The sequence below is a fragment of the Emydura macquarii genome, unplaced genomic scaffold (genome assembly GCF_026122565.2).
Source record: "Emydura macquarii macquarii isolate MOO-44397 ecotype Brisbane River unplaced genomic scaffold, CSIRO-AGI_Emac_v2 contig_1790, whole genome shotgun sequence".
NCBI lineage: Eukaryota > Metazoa > Chordata > Testudines > Chelidae > Emydura > Emydura macquarii.
Genome location: NW_027131927.1, coordinates 20098522 through 20121385, shown reverse-complemented (window position 1 = coordinate 20121385; position 22864 = coordinate 20098522). Strand labels below are relative to the sequence as shown.

The window sequence follows — 22864 nt, the reverse complement described above, 5'->3', positions numbered from 1 at the left end:
TACTAGACACCAGTTCAACATGGGTTGCGCGGCAGCCAGGAAAATGATTGTGGAATTGTCTACGTCACACATGTTCCTGCTACAACTTCCTGCGTTCTGGGAAATTACTCACAGTGATAAGATCAGCAAAAGCAATAATCGAAGGTTTGTTCTGGACAGATGTGATAGTGATGGTAAACATCTGGTTGTCAAGCCGATAGTTGTCAGCATCAAAGACAGTGAAGTAGAAAATATCAGTGACTGGCAGATTGTCGGTCTCAAACTCAGTTGAGTATCTGTATCAGGAATCAGATCAATAAGTCACACTGACAGCCTGCTGAAAGGATTTCAGCTACTATATTTAAGAAAGAACAGTTACTTACCTTGTAACTGTTGTTCTTCGAGATGGGTGCATGTGCGCACCACATGCACCAGTGATGGAAAACTTTTTCCCATTGTGGTACCCGTACAAGCCGGCTCTAGCGCCCTCTACAGCGGTGCACACATGTGCCTGCATATAGGTGCCACCGGCTCCCCCGCCCTCTCAGTTCCATCTTGCTGAGGGGAAGGAGGGTGGATGTGGAATGGACATGAGCAACACATCTCGAAGAACAACAGTTACTAGGTAAGTGACCGTTCTTTCTTCTTCAAGTGCTTGCTCATGTCCATTCCCAATGTAGATGACTCACTAGCAGTGTCTCTGGTGGTGGGCAGGAGTTCATGGATGTGACACTTTAAGCACCACTGTACCGAAGCCAGCATTGTCCTGAGCTTGCTGTGTCAAGGCATAGTGGGACGCGAAGGTATGTACGGATGACCAGGTAGGCCAGACTGGTCCATGGCTTCCTGCTTTCTAAGAGCATGCACTGAACTTGGGTTGAGCAGACTTGCTTCTCCTGACTCAGCCATGGAGCATCCATGCTGTCGCATGTAGGGAGTTCAGTTCTGGGTGGAGCAGGTGACCCTGATCTTGAGACAGGAGGTCCAGCAGAGTCGCTACCTCCGGATGGAGAAACCACTTGTGATGAGAGCAGAAGGTTCAATGGGGGACGGGGACCTAAGCCTGGAGGTAAGTAGGGAAGTGGGACACCAGGAGGAAGCAGAAGGAGGCGGGTGCAACAGGGGAGGCCTCCTGAATTGAACTGAGAAAGTAGGGCAATCGGCCAGTTATCTCAAGTGCCTATACACAAACGCAAGAAGCCTGGGAAACAAGCAGGAGGAATTGGAAGTCCTGGCACAGTCAAGGAACTATGATATGATTGAAATAACTGAGACTTGGTGGGGTAACTCACACAACCGGAGCACTGCCATGGATGGGTATAAACTGTTCAGGAAGGACAGGCAGGGGCAAAAGGGTGGAGGAGTTGCACTGTATGTAAGAGAGCACTATGATTGCTCTGAGCTCCAGTATGAAACTGGAGATAAGCGAATAGAGAGTCTCTAGGTTAAGCTTAGAAGCAAGAACAATAAGGGTGATGTCATGGTGGGTGTCTGTTATAGACCACCAGACCAGGAGAACGAGGTAGATGAGGCTTTCTTCAGTCAATTAGGGAAAGTTTTCAGTTCACAGGACCTGGTTCTCATGGGGGACTTCAATCACCCTGACATCTGCTGGAAGAGCAATACAGCAGAGCACAGACAATCCAGGAAGTTTTTGGAGAGTGTTGCGGACAACTTCCTGGTGCAAGTGCTGGAGCAACCAACAAGGGGCCGTGCTCCTCTTGACCTGCTGCTCACAAACAGGGAAGATTTGGTAGGGGAAGTAGAAGTGGGTGGCAACGTAGGCAGCAGTGACCATGAGATGGTAAAGTTCAGGATCCTGACAAAAGGAAGAAAGGAGAACAGCAGGATATGGACCATGGACTTCAGAAAAGCGGACTTTGACTCCTTCAGAGAGCTGATGGGCAGGATCCCCTGGGAGGCTAATATGAGAGGGAAAGGAATCCAAGACAGCTGGCTGTATTTTAAAGAAACCTTATCGAGAGCATAGAAACAAACCATCCCAATGTGCAGAAAGAATAGCAAATATGGTAGGTGCCCAGCTTGGCTTAAGAAAGAAGTCTTTGGTGAGCTTAAACACAAAAAAGAAGCTTACAAGAAGTGGAAGCTTGGTCAGATGAATAGGGAGGATTATAAAAATACTGCTCAAACATGCAGGAATGAAATCAGGAAGGCCAAAGCTCAGTTGGAGTTGCAGCTAGCAAGGGACGTGAAAGGGAACATGAAAGGTTTCTACAGGTATGTTACCAACAAGAGGAAGATTAGGGAAAGTGTGGGCCCCTTACGGAATGGGGGAGGCAACCTAGTGACAGAGGATGTGGAGAAAGCTAAGGTACTCAATGCCTTTTTTGCCTCTGTCTTCACAGAGGAGGTCAGCTCCCAGACTACTGCACTGGGCAGCACAGAACGGGGAGGAGGTGAACATCCCGCAGTGCTGAAGGAACAGGTCCAAGGCTATTTATAAAGATTGGACATACACAAGTCCATGGGGCCAGATGCAATGCATCCGAGGGTGCTGAGTGAGTTGGCTGATGTAATTTCAGAGCCATTGGCTATTCTCTTTGAAAGCCTGTGGCAATTGGGGAAGGTCCCCGATGACTGGAAAAAGGCAAATATAGTGCCCATCTTCAAGAAAGGGAAGAAAGAGGATCCAGGGAATTACAGACTGGTCAGCCTCAGTTCAATCCCTGGAAAAATCATGGAGCAGGTGCTCAAGGAATCCATTTTAAGGCACTTGAAAGAGAGGAAGGTGATCAGGAACAGTCAACATGGATTCATCAAGGGCAAGTCATGCCTGACGAACCTGATTGCTTTCTATGAAGAGGTAACTGGCTCTGTGGATGTGGGGAAAGCGGTGGACATGATATACCTTGACTTTAGCAAAGCTTTTGATACAGTCTCCCACAGTATTCTTATCAGCAAGTTAAGGTAGTATGGGTGGATGAATGAACTATAAAATGGATAGAGAGCTGGCTAGATCATTGATCTCAACGGGTAGTGATCAATGGCTTCATGTCTAGCTGGCAGCTGGTCACAAGTGGAGTGCCCTAGGGTTCAGTCCCTGTGGCCAGTTTTGTTCAACATCTTCATTAATAGATGGAGGATGAGGTAGATTGTACCCTCAGTTTGCAGATGACACTAAGCTAGGGGGAGTGGTAGATACTCTGGAAGGTAAGGTTAGGATATAGAGTGACCTAGACAAATTGAGGGATTGAGTCAAAAGAAATCTGATGAGGTTTAACAAGGACAAGTGCAGAATCCTGCACTTAGGATGGAAGAATCCTATGTACAGCGATAGACTGGGGACCGACAGGCTAGGCAGCAGTTCTTCAGAAAAGGACCTGGGAGTTACAGTGGATAAGAAACTGGATATGAGTCAGCAGTGTGCCCTGGTTGCCAAGAAGGCTAATAGCATATTGGGCTGCATTAGTAGGAGCATTGCCAGCAGATGGAGGGAAGTGATTATTCCCCTCTATATGGCATTGGCGAGGCCACATTTGGAGTATTGTGTCCAGTTTTGGGCCCCCCACTACAAAAAAGATGTGGACAAGTTGGAGAGAATCCAGCAGAGGGCAACACAAATGATTAGGGGGATGAAGCACAAGACTTATGAGGAGAGGCTGAGGGAACTAGGCTTGTTTAGTCTGCAGAAGAGAAGAATGAGGGGGAATTTGATAGCAGCCTTTAACTACCTGAAAGGGGGTTCCAGGGAGGATGGAGCTAGGCTGTTCTTAATGGCAGTAGATGGCAGAACAAGGAGCAATGGTCTCAAGTTGCAGTGAGGGAGGTCTAGGTTGGATATTAGGAAAAAGTTTTTCACTAGGAGGGTGGTGAAGGACTGGAATGGGTTACCTAGGGAGGTGGTGGAATCTCCATCTTTAGAAGTTTTTAAGCTGCGGCTTGACAAATCCCTGGCTGGGATGATTTAGCTGATGTTAGTCCTGCGTTGAGCAGGCGGTTGGACTAGAAGACCTCCTGAGATCCCTTCTAACCCTTCTGGCCTTGGACAAGTCCAGCATCTCTCCGATAAACTCTATCCTCTTCACAGGGACTAATGTTGATTATTGTTAGTTTATTAGGAGGCCTAGCACCTGACAAACATTTCTGGTAATTGTGATGCTGGCCTGAACCTGAGACCTTGACTAGCCCCCAATGAGCCAGTCATCCAGGTAGAGGAACACCTGCACTCCTCTCCTCTGGAGTAGGCCACCACCACCAACATACACTTGGTGAAGACCCTTGGTGCAGTTGAGAGGCCAAAAGGGAGCACCACAAACTGGTAATGGCGGTCTCCTACCATAAACCTCAGGAACCTCCTGTGACCAGAGAAGATTTCAATGTGAAAGTAGGTGTCCTTTAAATCGAGAGCAGCATACCAGTCGCCAGGATCCAGAGAGGGAACAATGGTGGCTAGGGAAACCATGTGAAATTTCAGCTTTCTGAGGTACTTGTTGAGGTGCCTTAAGTCCAGAATAGGCCTCAGCCCTCCCTTTGCCTTTGGAATCAAGAAGTAATGGGAGTGAAAACCTCGACCCTGTAGGTCTCTGGGAACCTCTTCCACCGCACCCACCTGCAACAAGAGTGCTCGCACCTCCTGTTAGAGGAGTTGCTCATGAGAGAGGTCCCTGAAGAGGGACGGGGAGGGACGGTAGGGAGTGCCACGCTCTGAGGATTGGATGACCGCAGTACCAATGTTCGTCTCACAGAATCGACCTGTGGAATCCCAGAGGGACACCCCCACCAGTACAGCCACGGTCCAGGCCATTGACCTTGCGGCCACACCCCCATCGGTGACACCATAGGGAAACCGGGCATCGGGTCTGGGGTTTGTCTAGTCTGGACAACCTCCTCGCTGTCCGAGGATGAGGTGCTGCTGTCCAATGGCCAGGGTAGAGCCATTTCCGAATATCTTGCGGTGCCGTGCTAAACACATTGATGCACCAGCACCAGTGAGCAGGATGGAGAGCCCGAACGATGGATGTGACGGGATCGGCTCTTGTCCTTGGGCTTCCTATATGGACTAGGCGAGTGGGGTCGCGGTGCTGGGGAAACACCTTGTGAATCTGGTGACCTGTGTCGCCCCATAACGGTGCTCCACTTGTTGCCGGTCCTCTGGAGACCGGTGGTGGGAGCCCAATCTAGTGGTGTCCTGACCCGAAGAACAGGTGAACGGACCGGTGAACGGACTGTTGAGCAGATCTGTCCCTCGATAGACTGCCCATTGGCGCCGGTGCCGAATCTTGGTGTGGCACCCTGCCATCCCTTGGCATTTACAGCACCGGCAGCACCAGGAGTTCCTTCATCACCTGGAAGGCCTCAAGAGTCGACGGCACCACTGGGTGATGAGGGCCTCTACCACTACCCGGAGTCAGTGGAAGGCCTGGTGCCGGGGTCGATGCTCACAGAGGTGAGAGACCCTTCTGAGGAGGGGAGAGTTAGCAGCCCGATGCAGGTCTTGCCTGGTTCCCCTCAGCCTTCTCCACGGGAGAGTGTCCCTATTCCATGAAAGTCTTCTTCGACCTCTTCTTCGGAACGGGGGAAGGAGATTGGTGCTGAGAGGAGGAAGAGGAGGAGCATAGTGCGCCGAGGCCATTGTGCTCGGTGCCGAGTTTGACCTGTCGGGTTCTGACACCGGTCTAAGTGCCGACTCCATCAGGATGGCCCTGAGACGGATATCCTGGTCTTTCTTAGTCCACAAGCAAAAACTTTTACAGATTTTACACCTCTTGCGGATGTGAGCTTCCCCCAGACACTTTAGACAACTTTGATGATGGTCACTCCTTCGCATAGGCTTCTTACACAAAACGCAGGATTTAAACCCCGGGGAACGGGGCATGCCCAGACCCTGGAATTTGAATAACTAACAAACTAGGACTAACTGTAACCAAATGATTAACTATATACACTAGGACAATGAATGAACCATTAAGCTTAGCGAAGAAAACTTGCGAAGGTAAGAGACGTTTCAGCACCATCACTGACGGCAAGAAGGAACTGAGAAGGAAGGGGAGCTGATGGTGCGGGAACATGTGCGCACTGCTGCAGGGGGCACTAGAGCCAGCTTGTATGGGTACTGCTAGGGGAAAAAGTTTTCTGGCACTGGTGCATGTGGCGTGCACACACACCTAAATTGGGAATGGACATGAGCAAGCACTCAAAGAAGAACTATCTGAGCAGGAACATGCCTCTTTTCAAGGAGGCAACAAGTAAGTCCTTTCTCCCTCTGTGTCATCCATCCAGAAAGAACTAACATTTTCCTGTGTCATTGGGTGAATGGTATTGACCAGGAAAAGGTTGGTCTGAGAGCATGGGGTAGTCAGCCATAGCGAAAAAACATTCAAACAGTTCCTCACACAGCGCACGTCAATTCTCATATGCAATCATGCTCTGAAAGGAAACCAGGACCAAACTCTGGGATGGTTAGGGAAGAACGTGGGAGGTGTAGAGTTACAGTATTGCCCCAACAGATCCAACCTGCCCTTCCTGAAAGAAGTATGGTTTCATTTTCTTTTCTTCTAAACTTTTAAATCTGGACATTTTCTCCTGTCCACATGGCTGGCAGAAACATGGAGTGGGATTTTCAGAAGTGCTCAGCATTGGCCTAACTCTGCTTCTCACTGAAGTCAACAGAGGAACTCCCATCATCTTCAGTAGAAGCAGAGCTAGGCTAATGTTGAGTGCTTCTGAAAATACCACTCCATCTTTCTATCATGATTTTTCTATAATTTTTATGCACTGAGTTATTTATTTGCTTAAGAGTTATTACCTCCAATCTTCCCTTTGCTGATATTACTACACAAATGTCCTGATAGTATCATTCCACTGTGCATAGCTGTTCAGTCTAGTCTGTGCTTGTGTATGAATCAAGATATACTGTTGGAAGGATCCAACTTTGCATGGGCTTTATGTTTGGTGTCATGCAACAAGAGCAAGTAGTCGCTCCTTCTGTGTACGAGCCAATGACAGATTCAGCTTTGACCTAGCCTGGAAGGGAAATCCAGAAACGAACGCTGCAGTTTGTTGTATCCCTTTTTCAGCATGGACAATCAGAAAACATTGCTTCCTGCTAGCGCTATTGCAGAGGATACCGCTGTCAGACAATTCCAGTGAAGTACAAAAGAGGCATGAATTTGCTGTCAAATGTTTTATGATTAAAAGTATTTCAAGTAAAGGACGTCAGTTTTTTTATATCATCATATTTGGCATTGCCTAACTGAAAAACCAAAACGACGACAACACAAACATTGAGGCCCTGTCCACACTTACCTCCGGGATTCAGTGGCAGTCAATGGGAGTTACGCAAGTTACGCAAAAAACATGCGTAACTCCCGTCAACTTCTCTGCTCCTCTTCTGCGTGCCGTCTTCACTGCACTGTACCGATGGGAACCACGTCTTGTTGACGCAGTACTACACCACTTGCGAAGATGGTCTTAATACGTCGATTTCTGGATTGACTGTGCGGGTCTTCACTGACCGCTCAGTTGATCTAGAGAAATCGATCTGACGGCGGCGACTTGCTGCCGTCAGTATAGCCGTAGGCATAGAGACAGATTTTGAAGAAGTTCAAGCTAAATAAGCACTGCTGAGTGCAGAAATACCCTATTTTGTATACCCCATTAGTCATTTTTATTACCACAAGATACAACAGTGTAGTTATGAGATACCATCTCCTTCTCTTTATAAAAACCATATATCCCAACACTAATAACACATGTTCTCTGCAGATGGTGCTCTGAAAGTCTAACTGAGTTTAGGAATATATGGTGTACTGGAAAATATTTATTACCTGATTCTCTGGTTGTTGATGTCTTCCATGGTGAAATTATAAACCACAGAAAGCTCTTCAGCATGCTGCCCAGGTGTTGTCTGTATGAGGGCGCCATACATGGGCAGAGAAATTAACTGAATTCTGATCTTTGAGTCAGGAGAATTGTTATCCTGATAAGAAAAGGAAACCAAATGGCAGTATTAGCTTTTGTTTCTTTATGTTGAACATGGAAGAAAGAAGTCATGTGGTGAAATATACTGGGCTAGATCATCAGCTTATTTAAATCGATGGAGCTCTTTTGATTTCAAATCAATGGATTAACTCTGGAATTATGCTGTCACACTTAAGAGCTACATTTGGCCCATTTAACTGTATATATATCCAATCGTATGATATTATATTTATAACAGCACCTTTATTAAAAAGTTTCAGGTGACAACATAAATAGTCAAAGCCTCTTTCCCTTACCCACAAGTGTAATTCCATGGATTTCAATGGAAGTAAGGCAAGCAGATTGTGACCCACAGATTTTCATTACATACGTTCAGGAGCAAGGTTTTTTTTCACATAACTTTTGAGTGCTCACAAAAATCAGACATCTAATGTCGACTTTTCATCATTTTACTTTCCTTCACCGCAAATAGTGTTATTAAACCGATGGTACCTGCGCTCTTTTTTTAATGTATGTCTGTACTCCAGTCTCTTTTCCTGAGCCTTTTTAAAAATGATTTCCCAACAGTGTAGTCAATGCAAATCTTATAAAATATCTTAAGATAAAATTTTCAATGCACTGAGTAGTGATTTAGCCACATAACTACAAGAGAAATCCCCCAACTACCATGCTGAAACCTCACTCATTAGCAGCTTGAGTGACATCAGTTTCTGTAATTATGTATTGTTCATGATATTACACCAGTGATGTCAACTCTTGCCACATTTGGTGTTTCTCTTAAAGCCTCATCTCCTGGAGTCACACAATTATGTGAGAATCTCAGCTTTCATTAAAAAAAAATGTTTCTAGCCTTCATGGTGGCCAAGAAACGGCTGAAAACATCACTCTAGAAACCAGAAAGGAAAGAAAATAATTTCATTTATTATTGTTAAAAATCTTGTGATTTTTAAACCAATGTCATAATTTTTGAGTGCTTGGGATTGGCAATACAGTCATATTGTGACATACAAAGATATAAAAGGCTATTATTTCTAGGAGTATGACAGATACTCTTTAGGGCACTCCTGTACCAGCATCAACTTTCTGTACACCACGATATGCTTCAACAGCGGAACTCTACAGATAACTATATACAAGAAACCCATATATCACCATTCCTACCTTCATCGAGCCAGTAACCACCCCAAACACACCAAGGTATCTATTATATACAGCCAGGCACTCAGATACCACACAATATGCTCCAAAGAGAAAGTCCAGGATATACCCTTAACACACTTAAAACGACCTTCACCGAACAAGGACACGCCACCAGAAAAGTAGATCGCATCATATAATGGGCTAACCAAACACCCTTAGTGAATCTGCTTCAATATGGGGGGGGGGGGAACCCCTCCAATTACACACCCCTGATTATCACCTACAACCCTTCACTGGAGCCCATATGGGGTATAATCAAACCATTACAACCAATACTTGATGGGGACCATATCCTGAAATAAATTTCTCTCAAACTCCTTCTTTTGGCCTTCAAATAACCTTCCAACCTCACCAAGCTCATCATCAGAGGATAGCTCCCTGCAAAGCAGGAACCAACTCAAAGCGGCACCAGACCCCTCCATAACAACAGATGCAAAATCTTCAGACATATCTCCACTACTATGATGATCAATACTCCCTACAACACACCTTTAAAGATCCATGTGGGTCTTATACATGGGTCCTATCATAACATGTAGGGTACCACATCCAGTGCACTAAATGCCCCCATAACAACTACTTATGCTAAACCATCTATTCCACCTTGTATTTAGCTATGACACTTGAGTACCTTTCCCAGAACTGAAGAGGAGCTCTGTGTAAGTTTGAAAGCTTGTCTCTCTCACCAGCAGAAGTTGGTTCCATAAAAGATATTACCTCACCCACCTTGTCTCTCTAAGGCACGTGTATGTTTTTTGCAGAACAAAGTACAGGCAACGGAATTATGCAGCTGTAGGAGTAAGCTAGTGGCATTGTAAACCAGGGAAGCATAGGGTCAAGTGATCTGTGTCTTCATCAGAATCTGAAGAGGAAATTATAACTCCCCCAACCTAACTTAAAAGTCGTAAGCTTTAAAACACCATATAACATATAGGGTGTGACTCCCATCTTCGTGTCCTCCACAAACTCCCAGTGACTCCACTCACTGTACTGCGGTCTCTTGTCTTGCTCAGTCTCCTACATCCACACCTTCTGACTGTCTTCTCCACAAAAACTTGAATGACAGCTCCCAATGTTACTTTCCCTCATCCAGAAGCCTCCACAGGACAGTTGTTCTGCCTTCCCCATAAAAATCTTGTGATAGTTGCTATTGCTGTTTTTCCTCACAGACCCTCAAAAAACGCCCCCACAAAAAACCTCCATCTCAACAGCTCTCACAGCTGCCTTTTTCCTTTCCTAGCTCTAATGATAACTCAGAGCACGTTTCATCTTCAAAGAGCTTTACGGATATGAGTTAACGTTTTCAAAAGCGCCAAAGTCCTATTTTCAAAAGAGACAGAGGCACTTTGGCACCTAAGTCCCATTGACATTTAATTAAACGTAGGCTCCTATAGGCCTAAGGGCCACATTTTCCATGGTATTTAGGCACTTAAAGATGCAGATAGGCACCTAGACGGTTTTACAGAAGTGCCTAAGGGTATGTCTAACTGCAAAAAAAAACCCACGGCAGTGTGTCTCAGAGCCCATGTCAACTCATTCAGGCTGGCGCTACAGAGCTCAAAATAGCAGCATAGATGTTCCCACTTGGGCCACAGTCTGGGCTTCGAGGCCCTCCCTGTTCACATTGTTTCAGAGCCAAGGTTCCAGCACAAGGAGGAATGTCTACACTGCTATTCTTAGCCCCATAGCACAAGCCCCATGAGCCTGTTGACCCAGTCTCAGAGACTTGCTGCTGTAGGGTTTGTTTTTTTTTTTTTTTTTTGCCACTTAGGTACCTACCTCCCATTTAAGTCAGTGGAAACATCTACACACAGAGGAATGATGCTACCCTGATTAGGCACTTTTGTAAATGCCACTAGGCACATATCCGCCTCTTTAGATGCTTCAATACCTTTGTAAATCTGATCATAAATCTCTTATGAAAATGGGACTTAGGCTCTTGAGGCACTTGGACTTAAATGGTGTGTGCACCTTGTAGTAGTCATCTCGACAGATGTGAATTTGACCCTAGGTGCCTTTCTGTACTATTAGGCACAATAACTATTCCAGGAGTTCATTCAAACCTATACTAAGTATCCAAGTATTTAATTTTAAAGTATTTAATACTTTAAAATGCAGAGCAAGACATGCTGTTAATAAGCAGGAAAGACTCCCTAGGGGTCATTTTAATCTGTCAGATGAATATTATTCAAGCTGCAGTAGTCTATTGATTCAATATGTAGCCGTATACTTTTATCATTCATAGTATTTATAGTACATAATATTGCCTCAACAGATATTAATATATTGGGAAGGGGGGGAATCACTTGTTCTTAGTTGTTGGCTTTGTTTTATTTTGTTTTTTTTTAAATCAAAGTTGGGTTTTTTTGAGTTTTACAAAGACCAAAAACATGTCAGAAATGAGTGAACTTCTGTACAAGGTGGGTGAGATAATATCTCACTCTGTGTAAGCTCAAACTCTTGTCTCTTTAACCAGCAGAAGCTGGTCCACTGAAAGATATTACCTCACACACCTTGTCTCTCCAATATCCTGGGACCACCGTGGCTACAACACTACATGAATTTCTGTACATCATTTAAATCTGTTAAACTTGAAAGAGACCAAAGAAATGTTTTTGTAGATTTTTTGGGCGAAATGGTGTAATAATATTGCTTTCTGGCTCTGACACCTTTATATGGCTATGTCCCATATTTCTACACAAAGCAATTTTTTATAAACAATTAAGTTATATAAGCCCTGAATATAAGCCATTAAAATGCTTAGGCCTTACATTGACCTAACTCTGTAAGTATCTCCACTGACCTAACGCTGTAAGTGTCTACACTAAACTGTAGCTCCTACCAAGGTAACTCACCCACTACACCGACTTAATAACTACATCTCCGCAAGGGGCGTGGCACTTAAGTTGATGTAATTAGGTCAATGCAGTGTAAGTGTAGACACTGATTTGCTTACATCAACTATTGCTGCCTTTCAGAAACTGTCCCACAATGCCCCACACTGACAGTTAAATCAGTGCAAGCACTCCTAGTGAGGTGTGCACCACCAACACAAGAAGAGTAGTATATAAAACTGATTCAATTACTGCGGTGGCTGTACATAGACATAACTTAGGTCGACTTAATTCTGTAGTGAAGACTTGTCCTTACAGCCCCTTAAACGGTGAAGCTTGTGTACAAGTCCCTTTAATCAAATCCACTGCTAATTCCTTTGCTCCTACATCCATTGCTACTAGCAAAGCACCACTCTTCCGTGACACCACTGACAACAAAACACTCACATAGTATGCAAACAACGTATCACAGCATGATGTCACAGAATGCTACGTTCTGGGTCGTTTTTAGCGAAACAGGAAGAGCCAATCCATGTCAGGGATGGTTAAGAAGTTTGTAAAAGATTATTGCTGAGCAAACCCACATGCCTGGTCATGGTAGGATGAGAACTCATTATTCCCTTTTTGGCAGCTGCAGTCAGGGCACAGTAAAAGGTTAGAGTGTTAGCCAAGTATGAACAGTCTGACGGTGCAGAGGTTAAATTGCTAAAAGTCTCCTGTGGGGAAGGAAGCTAGCTAAACGCATGGGGTTTAGGAAGGAATGGATACAAGCTTACAATGTAGGCAAGGTGTGACCGTGAGAGAGTCACGGAGCTTTTACTAGCCACTGTGACAGTCAACAAGCAGCCAGTGGCCAGCCGGGGACCATCGCTATCCATCGGGGACACTTTGACTTTCAGCACCGTTGCTGCAGTGGCAACGCCGTCGGTTACGGAGACTTCCATGCTGTCCTCTGCTACTGACGAGCCATCGTGGACATACTGTAAAGCATTTTGGGTGATATCCTCATACGTGAAGGTGTCGCCTTCCCAGAAAGAAATATAAAAACAGTGATGACTTGGTCTACTGCATGACATTAATATCTTAAGTTCAGTTCAAATGCCTAGGGCCCCGATGAAGCAAATCACTTAAGCACATGCTTATCGCGTATGTGATGCATCCCTTACAGCTGTGTGAGCTCTGATTCTATCTGAGGGTTTCCTTAATGAGCAACAATATATGCAAGGTGCAGGGAGGAGCCATGACCTTCATAGTATTACAGCAAACTTTGTGACAAAATGAGTGTATTTTACTAATTACCGGTCCCATTTCTTGTCAGCACAGCATTCTACTCTTCCTTCCATGTCCTTCTAAAATCCCATCTCTTGCCCAGGCTTCCAACCCCAGGGCTCCCCCCACCCTAGCTCTTCTTTGCCTGGCTTTCCCAAACATTGTATTGGTTGGAGCCTGGTACCATGGAAGACAAAAGCAACTCTCCTGTTTGACTGATAGGAGAAACAGGACCTTGATCAGGCTGCCATTTACGGGGATGAACTTACATTGACTTCAGTGGGAATATTAATAAATAAAACCAGCAACTAGGTCTTGTATAGAGCTTTTCATCAATAGCTCTCAAAGCACTTTACGAAAGAGACCAGTGTCATTATCCCTATTTTACAGATGGGGAAGCAACTTGCCTAGTCACCCAGCAGGACAGATGATGAGCCAGGAATAGAACCCGGTTCTCCTAAGGCCCACTAGGCTATGCTGCCTCCTGGATTGACAGAGCTGGGACATGAAGCTGGGTCTCCCGCTTCCCAGCTGAATGCCCTAAACCATGGGCTACCGGCTACTCAGGGGTGGATCTCTCTCTCCAGGGCAAATTTTGAAAAGTCTCAGGTTTGTCCCAATGTGGAATGGGAAAATTTCTGTAACAGGTAAACTGTTTCCTGCCCAGCTCTAGTGAATGCGTTCAGAGCTCTGAAAATAATACTCTCTTGGCTCTCTGAAGAGCTTGTGATTGGCAATTGCCAGCAATTTATTATTGACAAACAGATTCTAGCTCAATTGCCTATTACAAATTAACAAAAACACATACGTAAGGAAAACATATTGCACTTTGTCACTTCCCCCCACTTGGATTCCTCCTCTTCCTCAGTGATGTGCTCAACTCACCTGCTCTCATGTGCTCGTGGACCGCAGCATTATGCCTGAGAAGAACCCCGTGGTGAGGAGGTTCCAGCAGCTCAAAGAAGAGATCTTCAGGAGCTGTATCTGCATCACTGACTGCCAGCTGTATCCCTGCATCGGGGGAATACATAGTACAGGGCTCAGAGCTGTAATCTGCTGTACAGTGAACCTTCCCTTATAAGCAGCAGGGCTAGCATGTGCAATTTGCATACATTAAATGACAGAAATTAATTGGCTCTAACTGAGTTTGTATTTTAAAATTAATGTAATTCTGGAGCTCTCTTCTCCTCCACGCAGACGTATGTTTGTCAGCCTACCTGGAGACAATTCATCCCTTGGGATGCTGAGGTCATGGGTTCAAACAGATATGTTATTGCCAGACTGCCTCAAGAGTGACATTTGGCATGACCTTCAACGGCTAACCACGTGGGGGGGACCACATCCAACCATTCAGAAAGCCCAGTTACGCAGTGCACATTCATGAGTGTGCCAGTGGGTCTGTGAGTCGGACTATAAAAATGCAACGCTTCCTTATCCTAGCACAGAGAGCTGTGCAGCATGTTCTCATAGTCCAGACTATGTGTCGCATCCCTAATCCTGGGCCGGAGACTGCCCCCTGCCCCCAGGGCAATACAATGTGAGGGAGAGAGTGAGGTGCCCTCCCCCCTTGCACAGCCCACCAGAGCAGGTCAGAAGGCAGCCCCTGGACCAGGCAGAGCACAGGAACTGCAAGCACGATGCTCCCCTGGCAGCAGCTCAGCCAAAAAGGGCAACAAGTGGAGAGCTGGCAAAGCCATGGGGAAAGTGCATGCCGGGCCCTGCACAGAGGGGCAGCAGTTTGCACCTGCTGAGCTCCTGGAATGGAGGAGCTGGGCTCAGTCCAGCCCCCAGAGCAGGTTCTGGGCTCCATACCACAATCTAGCCCAGGGGTGGCCAAACTTACTGACCCTCAGTGTCACATGCGATAGCCTTGAGAAGTTCGATGGCCCCAAGACACACACAACCTTGGCACGTGCGTTTTTAAAAATATTAGCCTCCTACTTACTGTTTCACAGCTAATTACTGTTCGAGCTAGAGGCCTTGTGGGTCTCCATCCTGGCCGTAAATCTATTCTGTGGTGAGGAGGGGGGTTTTGGGGCTTCACCCCATGGGTGGCACCTGCCAGGGCTTGGGGCTTCTGTCCTGGGGTACGGAGGAGGTCTCGGGGCTTCCACCCTGTGGGAGGCGCCTGCCATTGCTCAGGGCTCACCATAGGGCGGAAGCCCTGAGACACCCCCCCAGGCCGGTAGGCGTAGAATTTAGAGGGGCATGGCGGGGGGTTCTCCATGAGCCACACTTGAACGGTCAAAGAGCCGCATGCGGCTCGCGAGCCACGGTTTGGCCACCCCCATCTAGCACCTAGTGATAGAGATGGGCCCAAGCCAGAATTCTAATCAGCTGCCTGTGCAGGGCTCCTGGCGGCAAACCCACCCGGTTCAGCACTGCCACAGACTAATCCCTTCAGCCACGCGCATTTAGAACAGCGCCTTTGCTGCACCCGCTGACTGCTCCTTACCAAGGCTGGCCTTGCCCCCCTGGCTGACCTCCAGAAATGGAGCCGTGATCAGGAACACAGGAGGCTGCTGATCCATCGAGAGCAAGTGAATGGTGAATGTCAGCTCTGGAGTTGTATGTTCTCCATCAGACACTAAAATCAAATTCAAACACGTTGATGTTAATTGATTTGTTTTAAATGACACATATTGAAACACACCTTAAAAACACATTCTAGATTGTCTGCTTTTCACCAGTGACCAGCAAGCCACAGTAGTTTCTTGTCTCATCCCCCTGTAATTACCCCACTATCCAGACACAAGACTACATGTGTCTTCCTTTATCCCTAATCTGTCCCTGGCAGTACTAGCATACTAGAAGAGCAATGCTGACTCCCTGTGTGAGTGTGCGCACGCTCGTGTGTATACTTCTCTCTCTCTGAAAGGCTTCAGTCTGGAGCCAGAACACACCTGGGACCCTTTTCAGAAAAAGAAATACTTGGAAGGCCCATGCTAGATACCACACTAAAAAGGTTTAAACAAGGTAACAGATGATTAAGTACTTCTTTTAGCTGAAATGTTTCCATACTACATTTAATAATCATTGAGTCAAACTTTGCTGTCCTTACTTATAACAATGGGATTTTTGACTGAATAAGACCTGCAGGATTTGAGTTAATGGTTAGAAAAGAGGTGGGTGTGCTAATAAGAAAACCAACTCCTAGCTCCTAACCAAGCATTCACTGTCTTCCATGAATATTAATCCATAATTTGTGAAAACAACCATTCAAATATTTCAGAGGCACATTTACTTTCAGAGACTGATTCATAAGAGTCCCTGAAATAGAGGGGGTGGGAATAACAGGTGAAGCAAAGGACATTCACAGGAAGGAAAAAGCACCATGGCCCTTATGCCCGTGAAAAAATAGTGATTTATATACCTGTAAAATTAAAGTTCACTGTCTCCGGGAGATCTGCAGGAGAAAAAAAGCAAAGTAGAGCACATTTGTTACTAGCATAGGAAAAAACAGGGACACATGGATTTAAATCCATTTTGTTTTAAAAAAAACTTAAATATCTTTCCTGACATTTTACAAAGGCAGCTTATTAAATATGCTTCAATCCTGGCTGTTACAGCCAGGAACTCCTGAGTTTTAATTCCAACACTGCCACTTGCTGTGTGGCCTCACACAAGCCACTGAGTTTGGACACCTCCATTAATGAGGGTTTAATTTGAGCCACCTTGGGCCTGGTTTCTGGAAACGCTGAGCAATGACAAGTCCTACTGAACTGAAGTCAGCTCTTCTGAAGCCCTAGGTACAAGATGTTTCAAGAGGGTACCCAAAATCATTGGTAATTTCGGAAAGTATAGCAGTTAGCCCCTCTCTATCTCTGATTCCCTATCTGTAAAATGGGAACGCTAATATTTCCCTACTTCTGGGCGATTGTATACATTAACAGTTTGTACTATGCTTTGTAATTGTTAAGAACTTGGAATTTAATACAATTAACAGAGAAACGTTCTACTATTCAATATCCAACATTACAAAAAGGAATTGCATACATTTATGTTTTTATATCCTGGCAGGCATAGTGATTTACTAATAACTGTTTTTTAGGTTTCATTTCCTCAGCACATGCAACTCTACAAATCAGGGAGTGCTAATATCATCACCATCGTATTTCACTGAATGAGTCAAGTTCACTGCAGACGGAATGATGCTACTCTAATAAACTTGATTTGCACATTGTAAGAAGGTGGGGTGGCGTTTACCTGCCTGTTCTTGCGCTAGCCCTCCTGTGAGTTATTCATCTTCTGCTGCCTTTGCAGAATGAGGCTCCGGTATTCAGAACATGGCAGAGCACAGCCACATCATCCTCAGTAAATACAGAACTGCTCACTTGTTACTGAATCAATTTATACAGCGTTCCCAGAATACCTCTATTTACAACACAAAGTAGCTCGGTACATACAGACCAGGAAGAAAAGCTAATTGGTTCTATATGTAACCATCAGTGAACTAACTACTCCCATACAAACAGAGCTACTGTATCCAGTGAGGCACCATATACATCTATGATAGAACATTTAAAAAAAATCAACTAAAACACTCAGGGCAAGATTATGCCAGACAGGCACTGCTCTAAGCAGGGGAAATACAGAGCTGCCCTATCCTCCATGGTGCCTGTGGAGGGAGTGTGTATGAGGGAGGCTTACTCTGTTCCTGAACTTCCCAGCATATAACAAGGGAGGCAACACCTTGGTATGAAGGGAGGGTATGGGCCATGGCTTGCCTGCCTCTGTTTGGGGCACTGTCTGCAGGGCAGAGTACAGGGACTGCAACTGTGAATGGATGGCCCTTGAAGTGGGTGCAGAACACCCATACGAGGGCCAGCCAGAATCTGTCCATATCGAATTAAAACAAGTTTCTAAATGTCACATGCTTTATTGCCCTTCTACCTCCAATACAGAAACAGAACATCCCAATAGACACTGAAGATCAGTAAGAATGCAACAATTTCTTGAGCAAAAAGAAACCCGCTTTGGCCCAGTCAGACTCTGTACTGCATACCTGTGCTTTCTTTGCTTTTGTTTTCGCTACACCCATTTAGATTAAAACACAAATTTTGAAAGACAGCCCCAGGCCAGGATGCAAAGAAAGCCCCCATTTATCTCACATCATGAGGGATGCTTTGGTGTGGAGTTACAGGATTAGAAAATGATCAGCCTATAACACAATCTGACTGGTTGAAGAACATTTTAAATGTTGCTTCCTACTCTCATTCCATGCCAAGTGGACAACATTCTTTTCAAATGCCCTATATTCTTTTTAAATGCACATAATACTTAGAAGAATGGCATTTAACATAGAGATTTCTCAGCTGAAACTTGACTGCATGTCATATTGCCATAAGGCCTACATAGTTATGCATGTAACATGCACCTATAGCTCTTGACTTACCAAACCCAAACTAGGACACAATGTGGGGCTAAGATCCAAAACATAGGAAAGGAACAATCATCATCCATCCATCTAATGCAATATCTAAACTCTGAGAGTGGTCAATGCCAGATGCTTCAAAGGCACTCATAAAACCCATAGTGCATTGAGTTTTGCAATATTGTCCCATAATTAGAGATTTCTGTCATGAGTGACAAAAATATAAAGGGTGGAGTTCTGGAGCTATCAAAGTCAATGCCGAAAGCTCCTATTGAGATCCATGGGGCCAGGATTTAACCCAAAGTGCAGAAAGTTGTGGGATCATTTCCCATGACTTCCTTAACATTTTGAATGATCTCAGTTTCACAAGTTAGCATTTCCACTGTAAAGAGTTCCTAGTAATTCAAGACTGCTCCTGTTGAAATCAATGGCAAAGCTTGCATTAACTATGTCTTCATAGTTTAGTGGAAGTGAGTTTGTCCCATAAAAGTAGGATAACATTAGTTTCTTAGAGGGAAAAAGCACACCCAGGTCTGTAGTGGGAATTAGTGGCAATACTTTTACATTCCTGATACAAAGCTAATTAAGTGCTGGTGCTTCTTACCAGCAAAAGAGAATGCGATCATCTCTCTGATGTGTGGAGCTGCAGTGGGTGGACGGTAAACAATCTTGCCCTGGTTTATATCCGCTTGTGTGAAATACTTGACTGGGGAGAGAGGCCTGTCTCTGTGTTCCACAATACCTAGAGAGTGAGAGAGAGAGAGAGAGAGAGAGAGAGAGAGAGAGAGAGAGATTCGTTTTAACAAGAGGCACCTGTTTCATTTTTAACACTGAACAATCAAGGCTCTGCCACCATCTCTTCCCCACCCGCCTTCCCCATAGTGCTAGTTAAGTCTTCAGTGTTATCTCTTCTTTTACAGTATCTCTGCTCACGTTCTCCAGAATGGGCCACCCAGCCACAGCCCATCTGGCTGCAATCACACACAGCACAGGTCTCTGAACCTAACAGGGTACATGGAGAATTCAACACAAATGTCTAATTTAGTATCCACAGATACTAAATTTAGTAGTAATTTAGCATCCACAGATGCCTATGGATGAAGAGGTGCAAAGGACAGAATCATTGGGTGCAATGTATTCCAGACACCGATATTAAAGAAAACTGGCTGGGCACTGCTCACTCCTCTGCTAATCTAAGGAATCAGGATGAGAAATTGATGGTTTCAAAAGTATTGAAGGAGGATAGAGAGAGATTAATAGCTGCCTACACAGACAGATACTTTGAGTAAAGCTAGAGAACTCAGAAGAAATTGCAATAAATGCACAGAAGTCCTTAGTCTCCAGCACTAAGACTTTGTCAAACAAAACAAAACAAAACAAAAAACAACCCCCCCCATATTAATGGCACATCTTGCCTTGATTTGGCAGCAGAGGTACAGTCACATTGAACACAATTTTCCCACTTGGACTCTCTGAGTCTACAAAGGAGAGATGATGTGGCTCAATCACTGTCACACGATCCTCCAGCGCCTAAAAAAAAACACATATCATGCAATGAACACAAAAGCCAGTGACCCAGAAACATAACAAACAAATTGAGAAAGTTGTTTTGCAAAGGAACCAATTCTTACACACAAAAGTCTCCAAATACCTGATCTTTAAAGATTCACATTTCGATCCCCTACGGTGACATGCTGCGAGAACCTTGGCCAAGTCACTTGACCTCACTGTGCTGTCTGTCCAATGGGGACAATATTCACCTACCTTTAGGAGATCCTCACTAGTGGGTGCAATGTAGTTCTGTGTAGAAGGTCAGAGCAAGGCTTATTCATCACCTATGTCTCGTTTACGACCTAATGTTTGTAAAGTAGATTGAGATTCTCACGTGGAAGGGGCTACAGGAATGTCAAGTATTAACCATTAAGAACCACTTTATTTTACCATCTGTGGTGAGTCTTTCTTTCTCCAGAGAACCAGTGGGAATCAGAGATGAGCTAAACTGGGACTTCACAACCATGCAGGAAAGTGAGAACTGCCCCCGCTGCTACTTAGACTCTTGGGCAGACTATCCTGACCTGGGCATGGTCTGGGAAAGCAGGTGTGAACAGAGGCTGTGCTTCCTCTACTTCCAGCACCAATCTGGGGACTGGTAGGCAAGGAGTGAACCGAGTCTTGGCGCTGCCTCCTTCCTCCGAATCCAAACACACCAGCCAATACAGCAAAGCTGACAGGGCTGGGTGTCACCATTTGCTCCAGGTATGGGTGAGCAGCAGATAACTATCCCACATTGGAACAAGAGGGAACAAGATTGGAACAAGCAGAAAGGGAAATGTGCCTCAGAGGAGTGCTTCTTAGACCCCGCTCCCTCCCCACACACATACACTCACACACTCACACTTTTAGCAGAATGGATGAGGAAAAATAATAAATGTGATTTAAAATTACCGGGTGAAGATACAAGTCATTTACCAGACAGCTTATTGGTTTAGTCAGATATGTTTTGAGTGAATCTGCTTTTTAAAAATATCCTGGAAAATTTCCATGGAAATTTTGAGGAATAACAACTTTCCCTTTCTTTTAAACCCTTTAAAAACAGTGTTTCCTGTGTTAGGAGAACATTATCAATGTTGGGTCAATGCAACCCTTCAAAGGCACCCCTGTGGTGTGTGAGCATACTGTACTGCATATATATAACTTGTGGATGTATGTGTGTCTAAATCCAGTGGAATTAACTGCTGCAAGAGTTCAGTGAATTAAATACTCCAGCTGGATCCTAAAAGGGACCAGATCATTTCATGATCACTAAAGTCTATAGCTATACAAGCTAAGTTAATTATATGGGCAATTAAACCACCTCCTTTGGAGCATGAGATGATCACCTGCGGAGGATCAAGAAGATTTTTTTCCTCCCACTTACCGTATCGTATACAGTCTACTACCTTATAATATTGAAAATATTGCAATGGCATTATATAAATCAGTTGACTATCCTAGCCTAGAACACTGTGTTCAATTCTGATCACTGTATGGCAGAAATAGAAGCGATTCAGAGAAAAGAAACTACAAAGAACAGAGGAATGGAGAGACCTCCTTATGAAGAGAGATTGAAAAGATTGGGAGTGAAATCCTGGCACCACTGAAGTCACCAGTCAAATTGTCTACAGCTAGGCTAGGATTTCACCCTGAAAATGTTTAGTTTAGAGAAAAAATGAAGAGGGAATAGGATAGATATATACAAGATAATGAATGTTACAGGTAGGCTTGGAAAGATTAGATTTTTATCAGTCAATGTCAGTAAACATAGATTTCACCCTACACACAAACCAGCAAAAAATATTTCCATCAATAATAATCCAAATTTACAGATAGGCAAAGAAAGAAAACAGCTGCTTGGGAACTTATTAGAGTTCCATCTTAATGTTATATAAAAGAGTTGTAATGACAGTGTTAGCAGAGGATTTTTACTTCGTATATTTTGACATGTGATGTTGACAGTTGGTGTTTTAACTGTTATAAAGTTTTAATTTTTAGAATACCAATGTCTATTGTTATTAAATGGCTACTGTCTGATCCCCCACATAATTTCCTGAATTTGTGAAAGTTTAAATTGATAAAAAAAATCTAAAAAGAAATGCTTAAAAATAAACTATGATATTATCCGTCCAAATCATATACAAATAAAAAATGAATTCTGCCAAGCCTAGTTACAGGGAAGGTAAATTGAGGACTCATATTTATCCTCTCTTATAATACAATAAGTGGATATTCAGTGAAATTGAAAGACAACAAATTTAAAACTGTAAAAGGTAACTGATTCCATAATTAATTTATTACTTCCCGACGATAATATTGTGGCCAATAGGACAGTAGGGTTTTTTTTAAATGTTAGATATTTATATGGATAGGAGAACATGTGCAATTTGATATGTTATATATATAACTATATTATAGGTATGGCTGGTATCACCACCTTTTACTAAGGTTGCACAACACATGCCTATATAAAACCCTATTTTCAGTTGCTTATAACTTTGCTAAACTTCAGTTGTTTGGACTGAAATTTTCCATGCTGGGTGTCTTCATCAGGCTGCGTTTTTAAAAAAAAATTTATCCAACATGGTTCTGCCATTTTAAAGAACAATACTAGGGAAAATACATTGTTTTACCATGTTAAAAAGTTCTTGCAACCTTTTCTTTGAAATGTTCTATGGCCCCTGTGCTTTGGAGCAGGGACTTGACATTTGGGATGGGGTCTTTTGGGTGCCTT

The 22864-nt window shown here is 44.3% G+C and overlaps 1 protein-coding gene across 5 annotated transcripts in view; it reads right to left on the bottom strand.

Moving 5' to 3' along the window:
* The window catches only part of FRAS1 (Fraser extracellular matrix complex subunit 1), a 295321-nt gene that overhangs the window by 60080 nt on the left and 212377 nt on the right, over positions 1–22864 (bottom strand). For all 5 annotated transcript variants that reach the window (XM_067557075.1, XM_067557076.1, XM_067557077.1 and 2 more), the window contains exons 34-41: positions 20013–20127; positions 19202–19339; positions 16597–16629; positions 15679–15810; positions 14109–14234; positions 12731–12978; positions 7767–7918; positions 113–275 (exon numbers count right to left, since the gene is read on the bottom strand). In XM_067557075.1, the coding sequence (XP_067413176.1) occupies positions 113–275; positions 7767–7918; positions 12731–12978; positions 14109–14234; positions 15679–15810; positions 16597–16629; positions 19202–19339; positions 20013–20127 (1107 nt within the window). The remainder of the gene's footprint in view (positions 1–112; positions 276–7766; positions 7919–12730; positions 12979–14108; positions 14235–15678; positions 15811–16596; positions 16630–19201; positions 19340–20012; positions 20128–22864) is intronic.